At 41.1% G+C, this 26643-nt stretch overlaps 1 protein-coding gene across 1 annotated transcript; it reads right to left on the reverse strand.

Moving 5' to 3' along the window:
* Window positions 1-4979: 4979 nt before the first annotated feature.
* On the reverse strand, window positions 4980-26643 carry LOC109869857 (ankyrin repeat domain-containing protein SOWAHB). The gene is made up of 12 exons (XM_031804124.1): window positions 26341-26643; window positions 22882-22943; window positions 22141-22431; window positions 16203-16301; window positions 12723-12773; window positions 11269-11370; window positions 11082-11093; window positions 9987-9989; window positions 8169-8255; window positions 7024-7096; window positions 6765-6866; window positions 4980-6016 (listed from the first exon to the last, which is right to left on the reverse strand). Exons 1-12 carry the CDS (start codon window positions 26462-26464, stop codon window positions 5841-5843), a joined length of 1182 nt encoding a protein of 393 aa, XP_031659984.1. The 5' UTR covers window positions 26465-26643; the 3' UTR covers window positions 4980-5840.

Raw genomic sequence — 26643 nt, forward strand, 5'->3', positions numbered from 1 at the left:
ACTATTAATTTATGGGTCACCTGAAATTAGCCAAAATGTCACCTTTTATTTAACGCCCAACAAATCGTAATCATTTCACCTTTACTTACCCCAACATTTAAAAAATCCAACAAAATTAAGTGTTTTACAGGAAAAGAAGAAACACATTTTCCAAAAAAGAATGAAACTCTTTTAAACTCAAACCCAAGTGTCCCATCAAATGTGATAATAAAATAAATAAATAAAATGACTTGAATAAGATTAACACCAGGCAGACCTATCTTGGCAGACCTGTAGCCCATCTTGTCTGACGATCAAAACCTCTGTTGGAAATTGACTTATGAACATATAGCTGTGAATTTAATTAGCCAACTGAATTAGTCTAATGATGTTAACAGATTTTCAGGTTTCTTTCCATGACCATTGACTGAAACTGTAATGCCTTTAATATATTGTTATTTGGATTTGTCTGAGGTTTCATCTAATATTTGTAACTTGAATTAAGCTATGGATTTGTGTAGCCTATACTAAATGTTCCTCAACATCTGAAACGAAAAAAATGTAGGCTTTATGCAGATATTCCACAAGTCTATCTTAAACTAGTAAATGAATATCAAATCGGAAAACATCTCACATATTTAGTTAGATACCAATTTACTTGATTTACTATTCCTAATTAACAAATGTAGGCTTAATCTTTGGGTGCCAATTGGTCAATGGGTTTACCTGCCTCAGAACTTTTTTTGTTAATTTATTGTGATTGAACCATAACAGACTTCCCTTTGCATGTCGGAGAGTTTTGTTGTGGCTTCAGCATGTCGTTTCAACGGGGCTAATTAAAAGTGGTTAAGTGAAACAGGTGTTGACTAATGTATATGATAATTATGAGATAACAAATGGTGATGTGGGAAGGTCGAATGGTTGTTAAAGATACGAGAAGATACGAGAAGATACGAGAAGAAGAAGGGTTCTTATTCGACTCTGTCCTTTCATGTTCTACAAAAGGACATCAGTTAAAGGATACGTTTTTACAGAATTTGTGCGCACTATAGGTATTTCTGGTTCATTTCTAAAAGGGTGAATTGTTAAATATAAGTATCAACATGTCAGAGAATAACATTTAGCCATGTTTGCATAAAGGTGTAAAAACAAAAAATGAAGTTATAAATATATATATTACATATCGTATTATCTATTTATTTGTTTTAAAAAATCATGTTATTGAAGTAAGATACATTTATAACAGAAGACTAGCATCTGCTATTCATCTGTTATTAGCAGAATTCATGAAGTAAATCATCTTGATTTAAATGTTCACATTATGCTGAACATTGAGGTTATTCAAAAGGCCTATTCCACAGATGGTTTGTTTCTGTCTGTGTGTGTGTGGCATTAGGTAGATGGAAAGGGCTAAACAATGGGAAGAAATACAGGGGAGAGGGGGTATTTGGGTGAGGTCCCTCAGGCCTAGAGCAAATTTGTTCAACTGGTACAATGAGTTGACTGGAGAGCAATGAGTCAAAGGCTTAAATAATGCCATCAGTATGTCTTAAAACACAAACAGCTCAGGGCAATTGCTTTTGTCTGACTTGTAGACTGTCCTTTCAATTCTTTTCCTCTTTCGCATGTCGGCGACAATGCAGGTGTTGGTCTTGTTCTGACAGGTTGCATAAGTACTGTTTGCTCTCAGGATGTCCCTCGTTTGCCCAGAAGAGTGGCCAAATGGAGGAGGACTGTCCTCAGTTCCCTGTGAGATTCAGTATACAAGATAAAATTAATGATAGTCTCTTGTGAGTGTTATATGGCCAGCACATGCACGACTTGGCTGGTCTTAAGGTGAATGGAAAAGTTTCCCCCTGGAAAACTCCCTTTTAGACAAGACAAGCAGGCCAACTTTAGTCCATCATAGATGGAATCGACTGGAAGCCTCAATGATGCCTTTCATTTCCCACTCTCGCACATACAGTATCCTATATAACTGTGCCAATTAACCGTGGGCCTCTGATTAAGTCCAGGAGAAGAGCCATGCAGGACAACATTTCAAGCCCCCTTTCTCTAGTGGAACTCTCAATTATGCTTTTAATTTCCCATTCTCATACTGTATTCTATATCTGTGCCCCCCCCCCCTCCCCCTATAGTCTAACAGTGGGCCTCTGATTGATGAAAAGATCCAGGGTCATGACAACAGCGTGAGTCCTTAATGAGCTACTAACAACAATGGGCTTAGGTGTGACTTCAATTACTGGTCATCACCTGCCGTTGAGCTGACGCAACAAAAGGCCTAAGTAAGGCATGTCAATAGAATAGCTCACGAGAAGGTGCGAACAACACAACAAAAGCTTAAAGGGAATCTACAGAGTATTCAACACCTAGTCCTTGTTCGTTAAAAAAAAAAAAAACACAACCAGATACCTGTACTTTTCCTAACAGAGAGGGAAAGTGGTAAGCAGAGAGTAAATCTGGATATTTGGCATAAAGAGGGAATGGAACGCATTTCTAAAATGCTTATTTGAATATAATTGACCCAAATACAGAACTAATCACTACTAATGTAACATAAACATAGGAGGCAAGATACACTAAATCTGACTCAGTGAAACAAGTCAATGTGTCAACCTGATCATTCCCTTAACATTCCGTTCCATTTCCAGGAAATTAAGTGAATGTCAACTCATGACATGGAAAAATCCTCATATAACAAATCCCATTCTTCCCAGGTCATGTGATTTAGAGGGACACAACCCCAAATGGAGAAATGTAAGAAAAGTGTACATTTTATCAAGCTCTCCCACCCACTCCTCAGCTATCAACCCCTCCCCTCCCTTCAGACCCTCATCCCACCTACCTCTTTGTCCTTTGTCATTACTCTTATCAGCTACACTCTATCATTCTTTTTATAGAGAAGTGGCGCTGAAACCGCTTGCAAATGTAAGTATGTCTTTGTTAGTGTCTCGGCGGTAGGCTGGTGTCCCGCCCCTCTGCTCCCTCCTGGGTGTGCTCTGATTGACGGCCCTCTGCTGGGTGAGGGACAGGCCATGTTCGTTAGGCTGTGACGGACAGGCCAACAGCTGGGGGACTGAATGACTGCTGGTGGAGCTGGTTGGGCCCTCTGCTGCGTTGGACGTTGGAGGACACTGGCCCGCTCCACCACCACCACCCCTGTGGGGCCTCACTGGGCCCCTAGGACCCCCAGCCTGCCCAGCAAGTGTAGTTCCCCGGCAGGCTTGCTGTGCCAGAGCAGCTCGTTAGCTGTTAACTGGCAACGCCCTGCCTCTCCTCCTCAGTGACAGGGGGACTCAGCATGGTATGTTGGTCCAGGTGGCCCCCAACACACATCTGCAAGTCAACATGCCCTGCTGCCCAGGAGAGTACATAATTCATTCATTGAAGTCAGAAATAGCACTGAAGACACTGAATGACATATTATAGAAAAATTGGTTATAGTGAACTCCCACAGACAGACATATAGTATCTACTACTATATTACAGTAGCTACAGCGGAACATGTGACATGGGAGTACTTTTTTTCTACATGCTGCAAGGTTTCCAATTATTATTACTGGAAAATAACCATCCACAATAGGAGAGGGATTAAACGTATTGCTAATGCACACTGCGGAAAATAATTCCACTGCTACTCGTGGTGCCATGTACGTATTCTTGTTTTGTTAAAGAGTTATGAATGGAGGTAGGGGAAGAAAGCAACTCCTAAAATGTAACAAACAAGTTCACAGCCAGCATCTAATGAGCTTGTGGGGCATCTGTGACGTGACATCTACATTTCGGCCCATTTGTAAAACAAAGGCTACAAGGACGCCGGGGGCACTGGTTCTCTGTGTTTCAACCCTTATAACAATGAAAAGCAGGCGCTGGTGGGAGGCAGTGCCCTCATGGAAATGAGCAACCAAACCAACAATGTGTCTCCTAATCTCCTCAGAGAGAGGAATCAGTTACACAGCAGTATGCACCCCTCAATGCTTTTCATTAGAACCAGCGTGCTATTGAAACACTACCTACCCCCCCCCCCCCCCCCCCCCCCCCCCCATCCCAACCCCCCTAATGTGTAGCCACGGGCTCTCCTCACACATGGGCCAGATACAAGGTAGCCCCTCCAGCAGTGAGGGGGCGGGGGTGGGGGATCTAGACAGTGGGACAGGGGGTTAGTATTGGGGAGCTAGGCCTCAAAGCATGGGATTAGAGTTAATGTGCCCTCCCTGGGTTATAATCTCTTCAGAGGGGGACTTTGTTTGAGAGCTTGAGGGCAGTAAAATAAGTATCTATTACAGGAACCCCCCTCTTATCCCACACTCCAATAGCCTCCCCCTCTTCAAAAAATGAAGCACAAAAACACTTGCCTCTGTTCCCCCATGTCTTCTGATATCCAAAAGCAAGTGCTGCTGCCCTTTTCAGCTAATCTGGAGTTAAGGGCTAAAGCCGTATGGAGAGTAACCGCGACACATATTTACTCCATCTGTAGCCTGCAAAGTGAGGAGGTTGATGTAGATCAAAGGAGGCTTAGAAAAGAAGTGAGGATATCACCGTGAAAAGAAGAAGAAAGAAATAGCGTTCTCACAAGTTTCGTTTCTTGTTGTTGGGGAGTCATAATGTGAGAGCTGAACTACGGGGTCCAAAGCTGAGGATTTAATGAAATGTAATCTTGTTAGTATACCCGTGTATAAAGAAAAATCTTGATATTATTATCCATCGACTAAATCTTAAGACCATCCCAACCACAGGAGGCTGCTGAGAGGGAGGACAGCTCATATTCATGGCCGTGACAGAGCCAATGGAATGGCATCAAAGCACACATGGAAACCATGTGTTTGATACCATTGCACTGATTCCGCTTCAGCCATTACCACGAGCCCGTCCTCCCCAATTAAGGCACCACCAACCTCCTGTGATCCAACAGCTGATATGAAGTGCCCATTTAACCAAGTTTAACTTGGTAGAACTCCACCTACTGTGACTCTCATAAAGATTCAAAAGTGAACACAAAATTAGAAGCACAGCATAGCACTTTAATATCAAAATATCTCAGATATAAATCATGTGCAAAACAAAACAAGCTTGAAGAGGCAGGTTCAAATTGAGGCAATACAAACAACCTGAGGAAAAACATGATGCAAAGCCATGGCACATCAACTAACTTGTTTCCCAATTGAATAAGACACTTAATTATGAACTGACTATTCTATGCCAGTACTATGGTATTGTTTTGTCTTTCAATAGAATACAATGTGAAATACAAATAGAATACAACATGGAATACAGAGGGTGAAACAATAAAAAAATATCGTCCCTCGTTTTGTCCTTCAATAGAAATACAATGAGAAATACAATAGTGAACCAATAGAAAATAGTGTCCCTTATGACAAATCAACCAACTGACAATGTAATAGTGCGATCATCAACATGTAAACGTGGCACTTCAAATCTGGAACGTCAGATCGGCTTGGAAACTACACATTTGGGCACGGTCTTCACTAAACACGGTGTGAGGAAAAAAGGCAAGTGAGATTCAAATACACACTAAATTGAAAGAGCAAGAAAACAAATGCAGCATGCAAAATAGCGCCGTATGTAATGTCAGATTTTGTCTCACTAGAATCAAATTCAACTTTTAAAATGGAATTAAATGATAATCAAATCATTTTGGGAGATTGCTACAATACAATCAAGGCAGTAAACAACAAACTAAACAACTCGATAGTTACAGCTCCCTACAACATAAAAGCATACAGAATAAATACTATAAAAGCATACATTACAATTCAAATAAACACACAGTGACTGAACATGTTTTTGTGATGTCATTTCTGTGATGCCATTGAATGCGGGGCATTTGGCTAGCTTCTTCCTTAGCGTGAGAATTTCCTGGGTCTGAAGGCGGGGACCATGAGTTGATGGGGTGCTAGTGCCACCCTCTCCTTTACAGGGGCTAGCTCCTCCGCTGAGCCCCACTTCTTCTTGGACTGGAACAACGAGACCAACTTCCTGTTCCTACTGTGGTCTCTGGCCTGGAACTCAGGGAATTCTGAACAAAATACAGACCACCATATAATACATTCTATGTAAGGCTGAAATGGTAATACATTCTATGTAAGGCTGAAACGGTAATACATTCTATGTAAGGCTGAAACGGTAATACATTCTATGTAAGGCTGAAACGGTAATACATTCTATGTAAGGCTGAAACGGTAATACATTCTATGTAAGGCTGAAACGGTAATACATTCTATGTAAGGCTGAAACGGTAATACATTCTATGTAAGGCTGAAACGGTAATACATTCTATGTAAGGCTGAAACGGTAATACATTCTATGTAAGGCTGAAACGGTAATACATTCTATGTAAGGCTGAAACGGTAACACATTCTATGTAAGGCTGAAACGGTAATACATTCTATGTAAGGCTGAAACGGTAATACATTCTATGTAAGGCTGAAACGGTAATACATTCTATGTAAGGCTGAAACGGTAATACATTCTACGTAAGGCTGAAACGGTAATACATTCTATGTAAGGCTGAAACGGTAATACATTCTATGTAAGGCTGAAACCTAACGGTAATACATTCTATGTAAGGCTGAAACCTAACGGTAAGGATGACCTTTTTTGGGCTCTGTTTTGATCTTAGTAACAAAGCCACAAGCATTGTTATGACAATGTTATTCTGTATCAGACCGGGGAGGGAAATATTGTGGTCTTTGTTCATTTCTTGCGTTTAGACAACATTTCAGAGATGTCAGAGAGTCAAAAACAAAATAGTCAGAGACACTCACGTGTCTCCTCTGGAGCTGCTCGGTCATCCTCTGTAGGCTCCGTGATGTTCAGGTACTGGCAGGCAAGATGGCCGCTGTAGTCCCGCAGATTCTTCTTCGCACCTGAGAGGAAAGGAAGAGCATGTCAAACAATGACTAATAGAAAACATGTAGCTGGAAAAAGGCAATCAATGGCAGAAAGATAATAGATTACCTGTTGCACTGATTCCACACCCCAAAATGTAAAAAAGCATGTGGGTTAACATTCCCTGTCATTTACCATATTTTCCAATGAGCAGCTCCAAAATGTGTCGATGGCCATGCAATGCTGCAATATGCAGGGGTGTATAGCCCTGCAAAATAAAAAGTGGAAAATTATGCAAATGTATTCCCCACCAAAGACATAGGGGTATAATGCTAATTGTATAACCATTTTTTTTTTCATGAACAAAACAGGCTGTCCAATACAACTATTTGAACATAACCTCTGACATCCACTGTGTGCAGAGTTCAAGGTTTAACCCTGGACAAATGTACAAGGCGTTTTAAGACCTACCCCCTAGAGTTTCCCATGGCCCCAACACAGCCAATGAAAACATGAAAGGAGAGAATATACAAATTACCAGAGGTTATGGCAACACAACATAATGACCACATACATAATTGGCTAGTTATTCTCAGAAAATTGCCATAGTTGTGAGTTTGGCACGGTAATACATTTACACAATTGACATGATTTATTAGTAGACACTTTGTGGGCGTGTTTTAAGAATAGTAAACGAACAAATATTTGACTGACTAGGGACATTCTGTTTGTCCCCACAAGGTAAAATGCTATTTGTAGGGGGTTAAGGTTAGAATTAGAATTCGGTTTAGGGTTAGGAGCTATGGTTAGGTTTAGGGTTAAGGTTAGGGTAAGGGTTAGAGTTAGGGTGTAGGGAAAATAGGATTTTGAATTATGTATCCCCACAAGGTTAGTTATACAAAACTGTGTGTGTGTGTGTGTGTGTGTGTGTGTGTGTGTGTGTGTGTGTGTGTGTGTGTGTGTGTGTGTGTGTGTGTGTTTTGACTGCTGTATTGAATGTGCACAGCTGGATCTTCACAGGAACCATTACGATGCAACATTATATCACCAACACCACAGAAAACAAGATAACTAACCTGGCCGCAACCCATAGGCTCATTACCTTGGTAACAAATCTGCCTGGCCGGTCTCCAAATATACAAACACTGATCACTTCCTGCGTATGATATACTGTACTGAAAGAGGAGGTACTCACATGCTGAAAGAAAATTTAAAAAACAGTAGTAATGTTATTACTACGGTTCGACAATATTTTATAGCATTCCATTCCAATAGCATAAGAAATTACAATGCAGAACACAATACAGCCCATATTCACAAAAAAACAAGAGCAAACTCACAGATTTAGTGTTCACATCAGCTCCTGCGTTAACCATCATGGTAGCCATGTCCTCCTTGCCGTGTTTGGCTGCCCAGTGAAGAGCTGTCTGTGTCCAGAACAAGGAGAGGGAAATGTGAGCCATTCACAAAATACAGCCGTTTGAACCAAACTATTTCCCTATACAGAACAAAAGCACTTTACTGCAACACCGACACAGGAGTTGCCCTATTTATGTATACAAAGATACTTGTATTGTATTGACATATACACAGAGACTTGTATTGAATTGACATGCACACAGATCATTGTATTGATGTACACACAAATCAAATTGTATTGGTTGCATACACATGTTTAGCAGATGTTATTGCGGGTGTAGCGAAGCGCTTGTATTGTATTGACATATACACAGATACATTCCCAGTAGTGGTTAGTCAGTAGATAGTAATTGGCATACCATCATTACTCCTCTACCAAGTGGTTTCAACAGTGTGGATCAGATGAGAGTTCTGATAGGCTGGCTGAAGCGGTGGGCCAGCTGTGCACAGGAGGAGTGGAGAGATGGAGGGAGAGGTAGAGGGAGGGACGAAGGGATGGTTTCCTGCCATCTAACAGAGCCTAATTACAAAACAACACTGCACTGTGCCCACACCAGGGGGGGGGGGGGGGGGGCAGCCGCCTGTCACAGGGAGGAAGATTGATGATGTTGGTGTGACCCTCAGAGGGGAGCGAGGGAGACCCACCCAGGAATCGCCCCACTGTCAGCACTCAGCCATCAGAAAGACAAGGCTAGGGCCCCACCACGCTGTGTGCCCCCTGTGCGCGCGCACACACACACACACACACACACACACACACACACACACACACACACACACACACACACACACGCTCAGAGACAACATGCAGACAATTGCCCACAATTTCACCTGCTGAATCGCCCTTAATTACACAGCCTGAAGTGCTCAGAGACCCATTGACAAGAGTAACACAGTTGATCACAGCAGCGGCACTATGTCAGAAAGTTGTATGTGGTTTGCGTGGAACTTATTCTTGAGTGTGCAGAGCTTGGCTGCAAATGTCAGCCTCTGAACCACAATGTCTATGTTTCTCAGTCTGACTCCAGACATGGAACAGGGAGAGCAGAACAATGATGAGAAGTAGGTTACCTATGTCAATCAAGACTAGTAAAGGTATTCCTTTACTAGAGTTGGTTAGGCAGCTTGAGCTCACCAACTATGAACATCCTTGTGCTTGTTCAAGGCCTTAAATGGCATTTCTTCATCTCCTGAATTACACGCTACTACATCAGGAACTTGGTGAACTATATCACAACCTCGATATTAGGACTGAGAGCAGTTGGGGAGGGGGGGGGGGGGGGGGGGGGTGCACCTCTAGATATCCAAAACCAGTCTGGGACACAGATTGTGATAGATGAAGTCTGGCTCTGAGTATCTCCATATCTGTTGCCCGCCCTGTCAAACGCCGAAGACGGATTGGTCGGCTGGGCCGTTTGAGTGGCAGCTTGGCGGGTCTCCTAGTGAGCGGGAGTGATGGACGAGATGGGACAGGATGTGGCGTTATCCCCTCCTCGTGCCTCTCGTTCCTGTCCCAGCCCACTGGGGCCACCTCCCGTGTTCCTGCCTGACTGATGACACACTCAGTGTGTGTGTGTGTGTGGGTGGGTGGGTGTCATGCACCCAACATGGGAGTTAGTAGTGTCCAAAGGGACAAGGGTTGATCAAGAGGAAACATTGGACAAAATGACCTATGGCCTGTGACACTTTCCTGTTCATAGTAAGACCACTGAGGAGTGATGGGAGAATGATTTACTTACAAACTGCAGGGTCAGAGGAAGTACGTCACAGTCCAGCACGGCAGAAGAGGGGAGCACATGTCATGTGTAGAGGACGAAAAGGACAGAGATCAGGAAGGCATAGGCTATGTTAGATGGGGTGAACATATGTGGGTCTTTGAATTAGCCATTCCCTGTCAATGACAGTTGAAGAGGAGAGTGTAGCTACACAATCTATCTGCTATTGGGAAGGTCAAAGTTTATGAGTGGTCTAAACTTTGTCTGATGGGGACAGAACTAGTCTACAAACGGTACCCAGACCTCAACTTCAGGCCCTAGGTAAGAGTGACTTCACCGCCGAAGGGTGAAGGTGGGGGCATCAAAGCCGCCCGAGGGAGATTTAGCTCCTTCCCGGGGACATGGCCAACACTGTTCTTCAATTAATCCCAGCCTGCTCTATAACTTTCAGATTATCTTTAAGTGGTTGAAGTCTTTGTGGTGCATTAAGAGTCTCTCTCTAATCCCCGCTCCCATCTCCCTGCACTTCAATGGCGACCCTGGTATCTTGTCTGGGTGGGGATGCTGATGGCAGGGGCTTAGGGATAGGTCTTAGAAGGTGGTCTGACACAGGACAGTGTGAGAACCCCAACACAGGGGAGGGACAACAAACATGAACCCAAATCTCTTGAGCGCACAGGGAGACCAATAAAGGGATTTGGGTTGTCAGGGGGGAGGGGGGGGGGGATCCAGGAGCTAAAAAGCTATCTTCCATAATCCTTTTGAAAGCGGCGCCTTTGAAATGCATGATCTTGATGTGTGTACATCACAGGGTTTTTAGAATACAACTAACGGAAAAATAACAATGGAATGTCGACTATTTGAAATGCATTTTTATAGGTTTCATAAAACAATAGGTATCATTTCAGAATATGATCAACTTTCTAGAAATCTAGAAAATGATTGTCAAGAATTGAGATGAACAAGATATAAAGTAGGGCATATCAATATTTAATTCACTTACCCCCTGACAGTCATAGCAGATTCCAAAAAGAAAATAAAGAACACAAAATCAGTCAATTATAATAGAAATGTAAATACAAATATTCCTAATTAAAGTTGTGGAGAAAGTATACTCACTGAAACAAAGTCCTGGTTTAGTCAAATGAAGGAAAGGGAAGGAGAGAAACTACATTTAGTGGTTGCATCCAATAAAACAAAGCTACCCATTTATCCACAAGTATACTGCAATGTTATGCAGACACATCAAGGTAGTTTTGGAAACCTTGGCCTTTGTGAAGGGCAGAGGTGGATGGGTAGAGGTTACCTTCTTGTTGGCCAAGGAGGGCTCCTGTTTTAGCAGCTGGGAGAGGTCAGAGAGACTGCCACAAGTAGCAGAGTAGATCCATTCCTTCTCCACGGGGTCCAGCTGTAGGGATTGGATGAGCTAAGCAAATGGATAGTGTCCATGAAGCACACGTCTAGTATGTACAGTATTATGAATATTCATGTCTAATATGTACAGTACCAAATCAAAGGTTTGAACACACCTACTCATTCAAGGGTTTTTCTTTATTTTTACTATTTTCTACATTGTAAATAATAATGAAGACATCAAAACTATGAAATAACACATATGGAATCATGTAGTAACCAAACAAAAGTGTTAAACAAATCAAACCATCTCAATTGGGTTGAAGTCGGGTGATTGTGGCGGCCAGGTCATCTGATGCAGCACTCCATCACTCTCCTTCTTGGCCAAATAGCCCTTACACAGCCTGGGCGTGTGTTGGGTCATTGTCCCATTTAAAACAAATGATAGTCCCACTAAGCGCAAACCAGATGGGATGGCGTATCGCTGCAGAATGCTGTGGTAGCCATGCTGGTTAAGTGTGCCTTGAATTCTAAATAAATCACAGACAGTGTCACCAGCAAAGCACCCCAAAATCCATCACACCTCCTCCTCCATGCTTCACAGTGGGAACAACACATGCAGAGATGGGGTTCACCAAGTCTGTTCTTCTTATTGAAATTCGACCATGAAGGCCTGATTCACGCAGTCTCCTCTGAACAGTTGATGTTGAGGTGTCTGTTACTTGAACTTTGTGAAGCATTTGTTTGGGAAGAAATTTCTGAGGTGCAGTTATTCTAATTAACTTTTACCTCTGCTGCAGAGGTAACTCTGGGTCTTCCTTTCCTAAGGCGGTCCTCATGAGAGACAGTTTCATCATAGTGCTTGGTGGTTTTTGTGACTGCACTTGAAGAAACGTTCTTGAAATTTTCCGGATTGACTGACCTTCAAGTTTAAAGTAATGATGGACTGTCGTTTCTCTTTGCCTATTTGAGGAGTTCTTGCCATAATATGGACTTGGTCTTTTATCAAATAGGGCTATCTTCTGTATACCCACCCTACAGTGTTACAACACAACTGCTTGGCTCAAACGAATTAAGAAGAAAATAAATTCCACAAATTAACAAGGCACACCTGATAATTGAAATGCATTCCAGGTGACTACCTCATGAAACTGGTTGAGAGAATGTCAAGGGTGTGCAAAGCGGTCATCAAGGCAAAGGGAGGCTACTTTGAAGAATCGCAAATATATTTTTTATTTGTTTAACACTTTTTTGGTTACTACATGATTCCATATGTGTTATTTCATAGTTGTGATGTCTTCACTATTATTCTACTATGCAGCAAATAGTACAAATATAGAAAAACCCTTGAATGAGTAGGTGTGTCCAAACATTTGACTGTTAGCATATATAAATGTGGAAACTCACAGCCACTGGGGTGGAGCGCATTCTGCCCATACACTCCTCTTCCGACTCAGACTGAAAGAGACAGACAATAAGACAAATTATATGAGTATTATTGATCCACCAAGCTGAAGCAGCAGGGACATCTCTCCCAACCAAGGCCTTATGTTGTTCCACATAGGAATGAAGAATGAATGTCCTAAAGCCTTAATAGACACACCCACACACACACACACACACACAAATCAATCAATCACAATGTTTGTATGTTTATCACCTCAGACATCAAAAGGGACGAAGTGATCCAACAAGTGTCAGACAGATAGGTAGGATGGAGGCAAAGTGAGCTTTTCACACCAAGGGGTCAATGTAATAATAACTGTGAACTCCACTGTTAACCAATAGACATGTCTGTCTCCTGAGTGGTGCAACGTGTCTAAGGCACTGCAGCTCTGCGCAAGAGGTGTCACTACAGTCCCTAGTTCGAATCCAGGCTTTATCACATCCGGCCGTGATTGGGAGTCCCATAGGGCGGCGCACAATTGGCCCAGCGTCAGACAGGGTAGGCTGTCAATGTAAATAAGAACTTGTTCTTAACCAACTTTCCTAGTTAAATAAAAGGTTAAATAAAAAAATACATTGGTCAGAAACCATTCCACCATCTGTGTTCCCCTTTGTTTTAAACGTGGTCAGAAATACCCCGAAATTAAAGCACACATTTCTCTGAATGCACAAAAGTGTCATTCTGGCTGATTAATGTGGGGAGAAAATGGCAATTTTCTATATGTTTTGTTTTGTCAACCACTTGATTGCTAATTGTTCTGAGATCATACAGGGACATGATGTAAAAACACCAAAGTCTTTCATGGTGCTGTCATACATGCCTTGTATAACACGAAAAGTGGAGGCCTATTTATCCACTGGCACATGTCCACTTTCTCTGCTGGAAATAAAAAAGACAGGGTAAGAAAAATATTGTTGGGCAGAATTTTTTTTCTATAGTTGAGTTTCATTTTGTCAAGTGAATCTCTCAGCACTTTCCTCCTCTCTGTCATGTAATTCCATTCTCTTTGTCTTGAGGTTTAGAACCAGGGTTGAGAACACAGTTTAGAACAGAGTGATACTTCAGCTTCCCAAGCGCTTCAAGAGCAAATGAGAGTAGCACAGGCAGAGATACAACAGGAAGTTCAACCAGCCACAGTGAAACAGCTTTTTTTTTAGACAAGGGAATATTTGCTGACAACTGGTTCTTTCCACAGCATCAATGATTTTTTTATACAACTCCCACATTCTAATGTTGTCACATAAGAGAGGTGGTGAGATTCAGGAGGCCCTTTTACGTTATTGCGATCTATGTAGTTGTAGAGAGCTAGTTACATCCCATTCAACAAGATAGTTTGTGTTCCTAAGTTTCCATCCAATTGGCGACAGATTTGAATGTGAACATTGTCAAAACTGCATAAAAACGAGAAAAAAAAGACTACTTTTTGTCATGGCAGGTGTTTCCATCAAACTGTCCTGTTGCTGATAAAAGGCTGTGTGTGATGACATAGTGCACATAAAAATGACTTTTGCGGTTAAAGTTCCCATGTACCAAATAAAAGTAAATGAGTTTCCATCGCATTTTCAACTCTCCTGATGGTTTTGTCACAAAAAAAGTTGCGATAAATAACTAATCTTGCCCAATCTGTCATTGGCCCATGCTCTTTAGACAAGAGTTTGCTGATAAGGTGAACAGGTTATATGATGAGATATGGAGAAGAGCAAAATCATTGTATTTGATAATTGGCAGCCAAACACCAATCATCATGCCACCAGCAATAAAATAATAGCCTAACTTCGACATTTAGCCTATATTAGACATTTGCATGATCACTGATAATTTAACCACAATGTGAAGTTAAATCTGCCGATAAACTTTTCAATGCTTTTCCAAGATGTTTTTTATTTTAAATTCACCTTTATTTAACCAGGTAGGCTAGTTGAGAACAAGTTCTCATTTACAACTGCGACCTGGCCAAGATAAAGCGTAGCAGTGTGAACAGACAACAACACAAAGTTACACATGGAGTAAACAATAAACAAGTCAGTAGCACAGAAGAAAAGAAAAGAGTCTATATACATTGTGTGCAAAAGGCATGAGGAGGTAGGCGAATAATTACAATTTAGCAGATTAACACTGGAGTGATAAATGATCAAATGGTCATGTGCAGGTAGAGATACTGGTGTGCAAAAGAGCAGAAAAGTAAATTCAATAAAAACAGTATGGGGATGAGGTAGGTAAATTGGGTGGGATATTTTCCGATGTAATATGTACAGCTGCAGCGATCGGTTAGCTGCTCAGATAGCAGATGTTTAAAGTCGGTGAGGGAGATAAAAGTCTCCAACTTCAACGATTTTTGCAATTTGTACCAGTCAAAGGCAGCAGAGAACTGGAAGGAAATGCGGCCAAATGAGGTGTTGGCTTTAGGGATGATCAGTGAGATACACCTGCTGGAACGCGTGCTACGGGTGGGTGTTGCCATCGTGACCAGTGAACTGAGATAAGGCGGAGCTTTACCTAGCATGGACTTGTAGATGACCTGGAACCAGTGGGACTGGCGACGAATATGTAGCGAGGGCCATCCGACTAGAACATACAGGTCGCAGTGGTGGGTGGTATAAGGGCGTTGTTGCGCCTTTTTCACAACACTGTCTGTGTGGGTGGACCATTTCAGATTGTCAGTGACATGTACGCCGAGGAACTTGAAGCTTTTCACCTTCTCCATGTCGATGTGGATAGGGGCGTGCTCGCTCTGCTGCCTCCTGAACTCCACGATCAGCTCCTTCGTTTTGTTGACGTTGAGGGAGAGGTTATTTACCTGGCACCCCTCCGCCAGGGCCCTCTCACCTCCTTCTTGTAGGTTTAGGGCCATCAAGGAAACCTATATCTTTCTAGATTAATCTTAATCTGTTTAATGGGCAAAAATCTGAATCTTATTTTTCTAATGAGTTCAAACATATTGTTGCAACTTGCTTTACATAATGACAGAACAAAGGACAGCATTCAAATGCTAATGCTCGCCCCATCCATGGTTTGTTTTAAATCCAGATAATTTAGCTACTGCCATCTGGTGGAATTTTGCAGCAACAGTTCCTGCTATGACTCACTATTTTGTTTAGAGAGAGAAAGTAAATAATAAGTATTACTAGGGAGGCAGAGCCAAAGGCCTGTAAATGTCCAACACGGTGAAATGTGACAAAGTAACATTAGGGGAAAGTTTAATCTCAAAAGTATTTTACTTGTTCCTTGTGTACTCTGGCTCCAGGACCTGCTCTCCTCGCCTCCGTTTTGGCATTTTGAGAGGGAAGTGAGAAGAGCATTGGATGACATCTTCTCCTTAGAACTTCTCCAACACTCTGTGTTTCCCTCTGATTTGTTCAGAAGATAAGGCGAGGAGAGAGGACACAAGGAATTAAGGAAAATACTTTTGAGATTTACTCCTGCTGTCACTAGCCTCTCACCTTTGACCCTGAGTCCCTGTCTAGCTCATCCTCTCCGTTACTGTGCGCTAGGGTTTTCTCTGAAATGGACGGTGAGGGGGTCCTCTCGGTGTGCTGGTCCTGGAGGCACAGAGACAACATACAGAATGAAACTGTGATGAGACAGCCTTAGTCTGGCCTCAACACCATTTAAAAAAAGGTCTTAATGTAATTTAAAAAGTGTAAAAGTATATACGTGTGGTTAAGATAAAGTGCACGGCTAAATCCCAAATCACCCCCTTCCCCTTCCATTCGCACCTTCACACGCACTGCCATATGCACAAGTGTCCCAAAGCTGAGTGAGTGAAAATTATTGAATGTGTAGGAGCTAATTAGACCATCCAAGCCGGCAAGGTTGAAGGCTCCACAGCCAAGTGCTATCGCACCACAAAACGCAATATGTTTGGAGTTTCGCAATTGAATACAAAATAATGGCGAGGCGTGCCTAATTATATGCCAGTGCATATGTTCCTCTGATTACAAGGCTTGACACATTTAACAAAGGAAATACCTTCCAAATTAAATGTTTAACTGTTACGGAGGATTACATCTTTTTTTTTGGGGTGGATCAGCTTAATATTGCGGAAAGATTGTTGCTTCCATCAATGTAATTGTCTGCATCATTTCCAATCCCCCATATCTTTTTTTGGTAAATATATATATATGCATATACATACACGTACATACACACTTTAAGAATATACCTTTATTATTCATTGCAAACCTTACCACCCTTCCCCCAGTAAACGAATAAACTAATAAATAATAACTAATAAATAATAACACTTAGGCTTCTACCTTCAGTTTAAACGTATTATACACATTTTAAATCATCAAAATCAAATTTTATTTGTCACATACACATGGTTAGCAGATGTTAATGTGAGTGTAGCGAAATGCTTGAGCTTCTAGTTCCGACAATGCAGTAATAACCAACGAGTAATCTAACCTAAAAACTCCACAACAACTACCTTATAAAGGAATGTAAAGGAATGAACAATATGTACATAAAGATAGATGAATGAGTGATGGTACAGAACGGCATAGGCTAGATGCAGTAGATGGTATTGAGTACAGTATATACATATGAGATGAGTAATGTAGGGTATGTAAACATTATATTAAGTGGCATTGTTTAAAGTGGCTAGTGATACATTTTGTACATCAATTTCCCATTATTAAAGTGGCTGGATTTGAGTCAGTGTGTTGGCACCAGCCACTCAATGTTAGTGGTGGCTGTTTAACAGTCTGATGGCCTTGAGATAGAAGCTGTTTTTCAGTCTCTCGGTCCCTGCTTTGATGCACCTGTACTGACCTCGCCTTCTGGATGATAGCGGGGTGAACAGGCAGTGGCTCGGGTGGTTGTTGTCCTTGATGATCTTTATGGCCTTCCTGTGACATCGGGTGGTGTAGGTGTCCTGGAGGGCAGGTAGTTTGCCCCCGGTGATGCGTTGGGCAGACCTCACTACCCTCTGGAGAGCCTTAAGGTTGTGGGCGGAGCAGTTGCCGTACTAGTCGGTGATACGGCCTGACAGGATGCTCTCGATTGTGCATCTGTAAAAGTTTGTGAGTGTTTTTGGTGAAAAGCCAAATTTCTTCAGCCTCCACTACTGTCCCGTCGATGTGGATAGGGGGGTGCTCCCTCTGCTGTTTCCTGAAGTCCAAGATCATCGCCTTTGTTTTGTTGACATTGAGTGTGAGGTTATTTTCCTGACACCACACTCCGAGGGCCCTCACCTCCTCCCTGTAGGCAGTCTCGTCGTTGTTGGTAACCAAGCCTACCACTGTGGTGTCGTCCGCAAACTTGATGATTGAGTTGGAGGCGTGCATGGCCACGCAGTCGTAGGTGAACAGGGAATACAGGATATGGCTCAGAACGCACCCTTGTGGGGCCCCAGTGTTGAGGATCAGCGGGGTGGAGATGTTGTTACCTACCCTCACCACCTGGGGGCGGCCCGTCAGGAAGTCCAGTACCCAGTTGCACAGGGCGGGGTCAAGACCCAGGGTCTGGAGGGTACTATGTTGTTAAATGCTGAGCTGTAGTCGATGAACAACATTCTCACTTAGGTCTTCCTCTTGTCCAGATGGGTTAGGGTAGTGTGCAGTGTGGTTGCATTTTACAGACACAATCTATTTCACAATAGTTATATTTTGTTTGTTTTTAGTCCTTCCTCTATTTCTGATGTCCCCCCAGTTTGATTTCTATTTGTAACTGTGCTATTTCACAAAATTTCTGAGCCTATATACATTTGACCAATTTTATGTCTTACATTGGATTTCTTGTTATTAGTCCCATCCTTCAGCTCCATTCAACCCCTCCCATCTATCTCTTAACACCATCCATTTTGGATTTCTATTTGCCATTATTTTTCAACAGTGCTTTGATGTTTCACAAAAGTACTGAACCTTTCCATTCTCATAGCTTCTACAGATTATAAATTAAAGAAACATTTTATCTAAAATAATTATTATATTATTGATTGATTGACTATGGCTTTTCAAATCACCCAGTATTGTTATCTACAGTGTTAGTTCTAGGCAAATGTTGCAATTCTTCAGCCATTCCTGGACCTGTGACCAAAAATGAGCTACATATGGACAGTACCAAAACAAATGACCTAATGACTGCCTCCTCACAGCAAAATCTGCAGAGCTGGTAAGATTGTTATAAATATGGGGGCTACATTCTATTGGTTGCAATAAATGTGTATAGTAATTTAAATTGAAAAATTTGAAGTTTTGAATCCGGCGTTGTTTTACATTTCAATTCATAAACCATGTGCCATTCACTAAAATTATACCTTTTTTTTTTTTTTCATCGAAAAATACGTTAAAAAAATAAAAATTAGTATATTTGAGTTTAACCACAACACTTGTTTTATTATTTGTTCTGTCTTTTCAAGTGGATTAAACTGGAATTGTAACCAACTTTGTAAGGCTTGTTTAAAAAATAATGATATTTTGGAGATTATTTCCTTTTCAAACAACCGAAAGTGAGCAGTTGTAATCTGAATAAAGGGGAAAAGGCCCTTCTTGAATATAGGATGAGACATTCCTACCAATTTACTAGAGAACCAGTTTGGATTTAAGTATAACTTTTGTATGACTGATGCCTTTAGTGAAAGGTCTAATGCTTTAATATGTAATCATTTCTGCCCCCCGAATTTATATTCGGATTTATATATTAAATAAATAGGCCCTTTAAATTTAGTCTGGCTTGCCATTCCAAATCAAATGGAATATTTTTTGTTCATATAATTTAGAAAGCAGGTCACTAGGTGTAGGCAAAACCATAAGCAACTAGGTAAACTGTGATATGACTAAAGAGTTAATCAGGGTGATTTTTCCACAAATAGACAGGTATTTTCCTTTCCATGGTAGCAAGATCTTATCTATTTTTGCTAACTTCCTATAAAAATGTATTGAGTGAGATAATTTCTTTCTTTTGGGATATGTATACCGAGTATATCCACATCTCCACCTGTCAGACTATTGTCAGACTATGTAGAATTTGTCAGACTATGTAAAACTATGTAAAATTTGAATTTTTTAGTGATCCAATGTAGGACATTTATCATAATTTGGTTATAATCCAGAGAGGTTAGCAAAAGTATCTAGATCCTCTATGAGGCCGTGGAGAGATTCTAATTGTGGTTTTAAAAGAAAACATGAATCATCAGCGTACAATGACACCTTTGTTTTTAAGACATGGATTTCTAATCCCTTAATATTATTGTTGGATCCAATTTTAAAGGTTAACATTTCGATGGACAACCATGTTTCACTCCTCTAGACAGTTTAAAACTTTCGGAGATGTAGCAATTATGTACTATTTTTCACCTAGGGTCACTATACATAACTTTAATCAATTTTACAAGAGATTCCCCAAAATTGAAATATTTTAGGCATTTAAATATAAACTCCAGTCGTACTTTATCAAAAGCCTTTTCAAAATCAGCTATGAAAACCAGGCCTGGTGTCCCCGATATTTCATAGTATTCTTTTGTTTCCAGTACTTGTTTTATATCATCTCCAATGTATCGTCCACGTAAAAAAAAACCTGTGTGATTAGGATGAATAATATCTGACAATACTTTTTTAATTCTATGCGCCAAGCATTTAGCTAGGATTTTTGCATCACAACACTGAAATCTAAGAGGATTATATCTTTGTTCATTTCAATTTGTTTAATTATTAAAATGTGGAACATAAATTGCATCATTCAAAGTCACAAGTGTGTCCTGAAGTTAATGGGTTTATTGATCCCGTCGCCACTCGACGGAAGTCACCGTCGGAGTTGACATCATCAACAACACATGACAACAGAGCCAGTTGGTGGAGGCGAGGGGGTGATTTGGGATTCACGGCACCAATCCATTGCCATGCATAGGTGTGCCTTACGTTAATTGCTTGCTACAGAGTTGATTGCTCAGGTTTAAGCCAGGTATGGCAATTTAAGATAATTAGCGTGCAACTCACCCATACTTTCAGTCTCTCTGAGTAGTAGCTCTAATCCTGTTCCATTTGATGCAAGCTCTGTATTTTAAACCAATGTCCACTTGACTAAATATGCAATTAACTTCATGTTTTCCATAGTATCGCCTGGTCTAATTAACAAAGTAAAGTTCAACTAATTAAATGTACATTCTCATTGGTTAATCATTATGGGTGGGGTTTAGGAGCAAAGGTAGAAAGGCTGTCCTTTTCTCTCAGCTCAGGGTTGAACACCATTTTACAACGTGCTCCATAGCAGTTTGTTTGTGGTGGCCTGTATGTATAGGCAGTTGATGTTAGCTGTACTGGTTGATTCTCCTAGTAAGGGGTAGAGTTAGGCTCTGTTTATCACGAAAAAAAGAGTAATCCGTAGTTATGCTGTTTAACATCTAAGCACAGTCTTAAAATGCAGTAGGAACCGTACTGAGGGGCTGAGCTTTAGACTCGCCATCTGTCATTTTTTGTATCCTGAATGTTGCTATGACAATGTTTTCATGAGGAGCCAAATTTCCTGCAATAAATCCAAGTACTGTTTTTCTACAACCATTGGTCCTCATTCCCACCTGTCACCTACCTTTGCTATTCAACAGAGGCCATCTCTCCATGCTACATTTAATAAGAGCTTTCTTGTTTTACACCTGCTTACTGTAATTCTGACAAAGTTCTAGGTAGTATACTATATGTCCACTTCATGCCAAAACCACTTGTGTTGCGCTGTTGCCCTTTTCCTGTGTGAGTAGAGATATTGTTTGCACATATTTATGTGGACACTGACACTATTGGCTTAGAATATATTCTCTTTAAGTGATGCTTGTAGACACACTAAGGCTGCGTTTAGACAGGAAGCCCAATTCTGACCTCTTTTCCACTAATTGGTCTTTTTCAGAACTGACCTGATTGGCCAAAATACCAATTAGTGAAAACAATAACAGAATTAGGCTGCCTGTCTAAACGCAGCCTAAGTAAAATCCCTTCTGCTAGATTGTGTAAACTGAACAGCTGGACTTTTACTTTGGTAAAATATCATTGTGCAATTAACCCTAACATTTGTTTAGGAAATGCAATACGAATTCCACAACTCAAACCAAATGGGAAAGACAACCAGAATGAGGTTGTTAAATTAACAGCTGCACCCTTTGAGTAAAATATATGGTAACTGGCACAAGCCATTTGTATAAAAAAATATATATTTTAAAAAATGAGACAATACAGAATTAACTTTTTGAAGTCCATAAAATGACAGATTGGAAATTGGTAAGAAGGATAATAGTATCAAAGTCTTGCTTTCAATCCATGCTTCTTCCGCTCTAATGCCATGCTCTTTGTGTGAGTTCTTCTCAGCTTTCTAGCATACCTATCAATGCATCTCATCCCTCTTTTTTGTGGGAAACAAAAAACATCAAAACTGTTCATGGTTGAAGCTCACCTCCTGCGTGTGCTCCTGCTTGGGTGCCTCTTTGAAGGTAATGCTGGGGCTTCCTCCACACCACATCACCTGTGGAGGCTTCCTCGCCTCTGCCCTCTTGGCCGGGTCAGGCTGGAGGTCTGGTTCCCCCTGGGTGTGGAGAGACGAGACCCCCGACACATCTCGCTGGACTGATGCCGAGGGCCTGGCAGTGCTGGCCGCAGGACTGGCCTGTCTGTCTGTCCCAGGCTCTGTCTCACTGCCCTGCTCCTGCTGCCTGTACCTCTTCTTCAGAATCAGGTACTTCTCACTCTAATCGGGACAGAAGGCAGGCAGGTGATGAGGAAGAGGGTATAGGATTACTGTATAGGAGAGTTTAACTTTGATCTAAACGTAAAGTCATTATGCAGAGTGGAATTTCTTAAAAACGAAGATATATTTTATTGTGGAAATAATTAAAACGGTTTGAGATGTATTTGTAAGTTGCCCTTTCTAATTATTATGTAACTGAATGGTAATAACCTTGTGTAGGCCTACAACCAATAACACAGGGCGGGGGCCCTAATCCTATTGATGAATAGCAAACTACATAGTAAACAGACACAGAAAAGAAAATCCTTTTTTTTGTAACAAATTAACTACCATGGCTGAGTAAAGATAGTGGGAAGGCAATTCAATTTGAGTGTGGAACATTAAAGAACTATGCACACTTATCACAGCACACTTTCTACAAATGGTCGAAAGTTCACTTACTTCACTTACATTCTCTGATTTCACAACAGCAATCATGTCGATGATCCGTTTGAACTCCTCTCTATATTTGTCTGGGGAAAATGAAAAATTTTGGCATCATAGAATTAGGAATTAGAATACTAGAAAGGGCATGAACCTTCTTATGAGGGTCCAAATGTCAGCCATGTTGGTCAGGGAGTTAGTCAAAATCAACGTGAATAATGTATCTGCAATGTATATGTGTTAGCTAGCCTACTAGTTTTAGAGGAATGGTTCCAATACAGTCAATCCACAGCCATATATTCACTGGCTCAAATCAGTTGATGATTTAGACACGTTGTAAATGCAACAAGTACTGATATTGTATCATATAATAGCACTCACAGCTTTCCAAGAAAGAAATAATATGAGACATTTATGGTCTATTTACATATGTTTTAGAGGCTATTTATACATAGATGTGCATAAAAACCTGTATAAACTGTATTTTTATTATATTACAAGATTTTAGGTTGACCATAATAATAACAGTAACACAATTTCTGATACATCACATGCCTTACTTTTATTTTTGCACAGGTAAAAGCAGGAAATGCATCACCTATGCCTCTGCTGCAATTCATTCCAATTAGACTGGTTTTGGATTTCTCTCTGGCCAAGATGGCTGCCATTTTCACCCCATTCTGGAACTTTGGGGTTTATATAACATATCCCCTCTAGTAATTGAATAGGATCTCTAGAGTTTGGCATATCAAGTTCCAAAAAAGTGATATAACTTTTTGTTTTCTCCCAAAACCCCAGACTTTCATTCTCTGAGGCGGTTAGAGAAAGAAAATGGATGATGAGGATAAGAAATATAATTTGGTCTAACAGTGTAATAATGTAATAATAGTGTTCTTATGGAATTAACTCTAATGGGATTAAGTGTTACAATTGATTAAATCTATTTTTTATGATAAAAAAAAAAAAAAAAAAAAATTTGTATTTTATTTAATTTATTTTTTACCACTTTTTCTCCACAATTTCAGGATATCCAATTGGTAGTTACAGCCTTGTCCCATCGCTGCAACTCTCCCGTACGGACTCGGGAGAGGCGAAGGTCGAGAGCAACCCTGCCAGGCCACACTGCTTCTTGACACACTGCTCACTTAACTCGGAAGCCAGCCTTCACAGCCGGTGACCGAAGTCAGCGACTTGGTATCAAACCCTGGTCTGTAGTGATTACTCTAGAACTACGATGCAGTGCCTTTAGACCGCTGCACCATTTGGGAGACCCTAGATCTTTCTAGTTGACAAGCCTCTCTAAATCAGGCTGTTGAATCACTAGCATTCCAAGACGTAGACCTATTGAGTCTGAAGAACGCATGATGGCTATTTGAGATTATTGTGTGGCCTGTGAAGACTTGTGGCTGATCGTGGTTGATCTGCCCCCCCTGTTACTTCATCATCTTTCCCCTTCTTGCAGAGGCCAGGTTTGTGTCCCAAATGGCACCCTACTCCCAATTTAGGGCACTATTTTTGACCAGGGCTCTGGTCAAAAGTAGTGCACTTTATAAGAAATAGGTTGCAATTTGGGGAGCACGACAGGGGCTCCAAGAGGGAGGGGCTTTTATTCTTCATTCCTCTGCAGGCCAAACACAGCTCGAGTTGCAAAACAATCATCTCAGAAAAAAGTCACTGACTGGGAAAAGGGACGAAGAGGAAACTACGGCTCTCTCTGCCAACATGAGGCAGGCAGAGATACAAACAACTCTACTCCCACATCTCCAAAAAGCCCACCCCCAACCTATCTGTCTATTTCTGCAGTATTAAAGCTTTCCTATGGGAACCCAAACAAACTGCAAATTGATGGCTATTATAATAGTTTACTGTTTAACTTCCTCTCTGAAAGATACAACTGGGTTTGTGAAACGATATTCAGACCTGATGCTGACAGACGTCAGGTTGTATAGGCTGCTGTTTCTGAGAATGTATCTATTACCCCAGCCGGCCAGACCACTTAACATAGGCCATCTTAGTTCAACAAGACAATACTAATGGCTGAAGCCCTGTGTTTGAAAGAATGTTTAGGTATGTAAGAATATAGGCCCAAACAATTGAGCTCTTTCCTTTTTCCTGACAGCAGCAGGGAGTGGAAAGAACATTTTGAATGAGACAGTTGCATAGCTCACAACTTCACGTCCACAAAAACAGGAAATCCAGAGGAAGTGGCCACTTACATCTCATCAACAAAATAATTCCTGGTTTACTAGTACAGGGGTGACAGTTTACATGTTCAGTAATTCATTAGCTAAAAAGGTAGACAGATAGCCATAGCAACTGGACAGGCACAGCAATGTTAGCTATCACTTCCCCACATTATGGGGAAATTCCCCACTATATCCCCACTTTATTCAATCGTAATAAAAAGAGCACCTCATTAGCGATCTAGTTGCGCTGGTGGTGTCTGTGGCCTAAATGATTGCATTATGATTAAAACACTATTATCGTGCAATCGTACCCATTTAAAAAATGGGAACACACGTGTTGTTATAAATGACTAAGTACTGGAACTATGTGCTGGAAATCATTTTCATAATTGGACACTCCAGCCATGTCAGATAGCACAATATCAACGCTGCTTTATTTGGAAACCTCGGTCAACAACTGTACCACTGAGATAGCATCTGGACAACTGTAAATACAAGGTCACATTGGATAATCATTCATCTAGCGCCTGTCAAAACATGTTAGGGCCTCGTTATTTTATCCAGAACCAAGCCGGGATAATGCCCTGGTGGATTGCATTGCAAGTGATTGGTCAAACGTAACAATATTGTAATTTCAGGTATCAGTCTCAAATTGAGGGAGGACATTGGAGAAAATATTAGCTGTCAATAAAACTATAACGGTCTCAGGTTTCAGGATAATGCCGAGTTGTGTTCATGACTCAGGGGCTGAGTGGTATTAATTAAACGGCAGCACCATAATCACCATCATTTTTCAGTGTGAATCATTGTTGTCATACCACAACAGAACACCAAAGTCCAATGGTGAAAATGGTTGGTTGTTGTGGTCTGGGTCTCAGGCAAGACTTGAGTAGCAGGCACCAGAGAATTCAAGCAGCTATAACTGGTCTCAGGAAAGGAAGTGACAGAATTCCTGGTGTAAATGTTCTGTTTAAAGGCCCTTTAATGTAAAGCAGATGTTTAGTTTCGGCTACCCGACCGGGAATTGGGAACAATGATAAACAAATGGGTTTGAGGGGAAACTATTCATGGAATAGAATTGTTATAAAGGAATTAATTATGTATGATCATATGACGTGTCTGGACCACACAGATTATGTTATTGTGACAGCTACATACGTGACAGATGTCGCACGAGACGAGAAACGGTGATATCGCGTCAAGTCATCCATCACGAAGCAGTTGATGAGAGCAACTGTTGCAGTTTCGTTGAAATCATTTTTGAAATCCCACATTTCCGATACAATGTACTGCTACTTACCACGCAGCTGCATGTCGTTATGACCAATGAAAGGCCTGTATATTTTCATTAAATCAGCATTTTTTACTTTCCCTCCGGTTGAGTAGAAATAATCCAGCAACGATTCTTCACTGACATCACCCATTCTTGCTTTATGTCTGCTCGTTTTCTATGACTAAAAAATGTTTCTTTTAGAGTTAGTATGGTCTTGCTGCTATGACATTGTACGCTCCCTGGCTAATTTGAGAAGGAAAAAAACAAACATTTGTAGCACATGTCCAACTTCATTCCAACCAAACCCAACCCACTCACTGCGCCCCCTCC

The sequence above is a fragment of the Oncorhynchus kisutch genome, linkage group LG24 (assembly GCF_002021735.2).
Source record: "Oncorhynchus kisutch isolate 150728-3 linkage group LG24, Okis_V2, whole genome shotgun sequence".
NCBI lineage: Eukaryota > Metazoa > Chordata > Actinopteri > Salmoniformes > Salmonidae > Oncorhynchus > Oncorhynchus kisutch.

Excerpts from the sequence above, each read along its gene's own strand:
- LOC109869857 (XM_031804124.1), bottom strand. The coding sequence starts at position 26,464 with ATGGGTGATGTCAGTGAAGAATCGTTGCTGGATTATTTCTACTCAACC. Across the intron at positions 12,774-16,202 it reads ACAGGGACTCAGGGTCAAAG|TCTGAGTCGGAAGAGGAGTG; the intron begins GTGAGAGGCTAG and ends TGTCTCTTTCAG. Across the intron at positions 6,017-6,764 it reads AGCAGCTCCAGAGGAGACAC|AATTCCCTGAGTTCCAGGCC; the intron begins GTGAGTGTCTCT and ends TATTTTGTTCAG.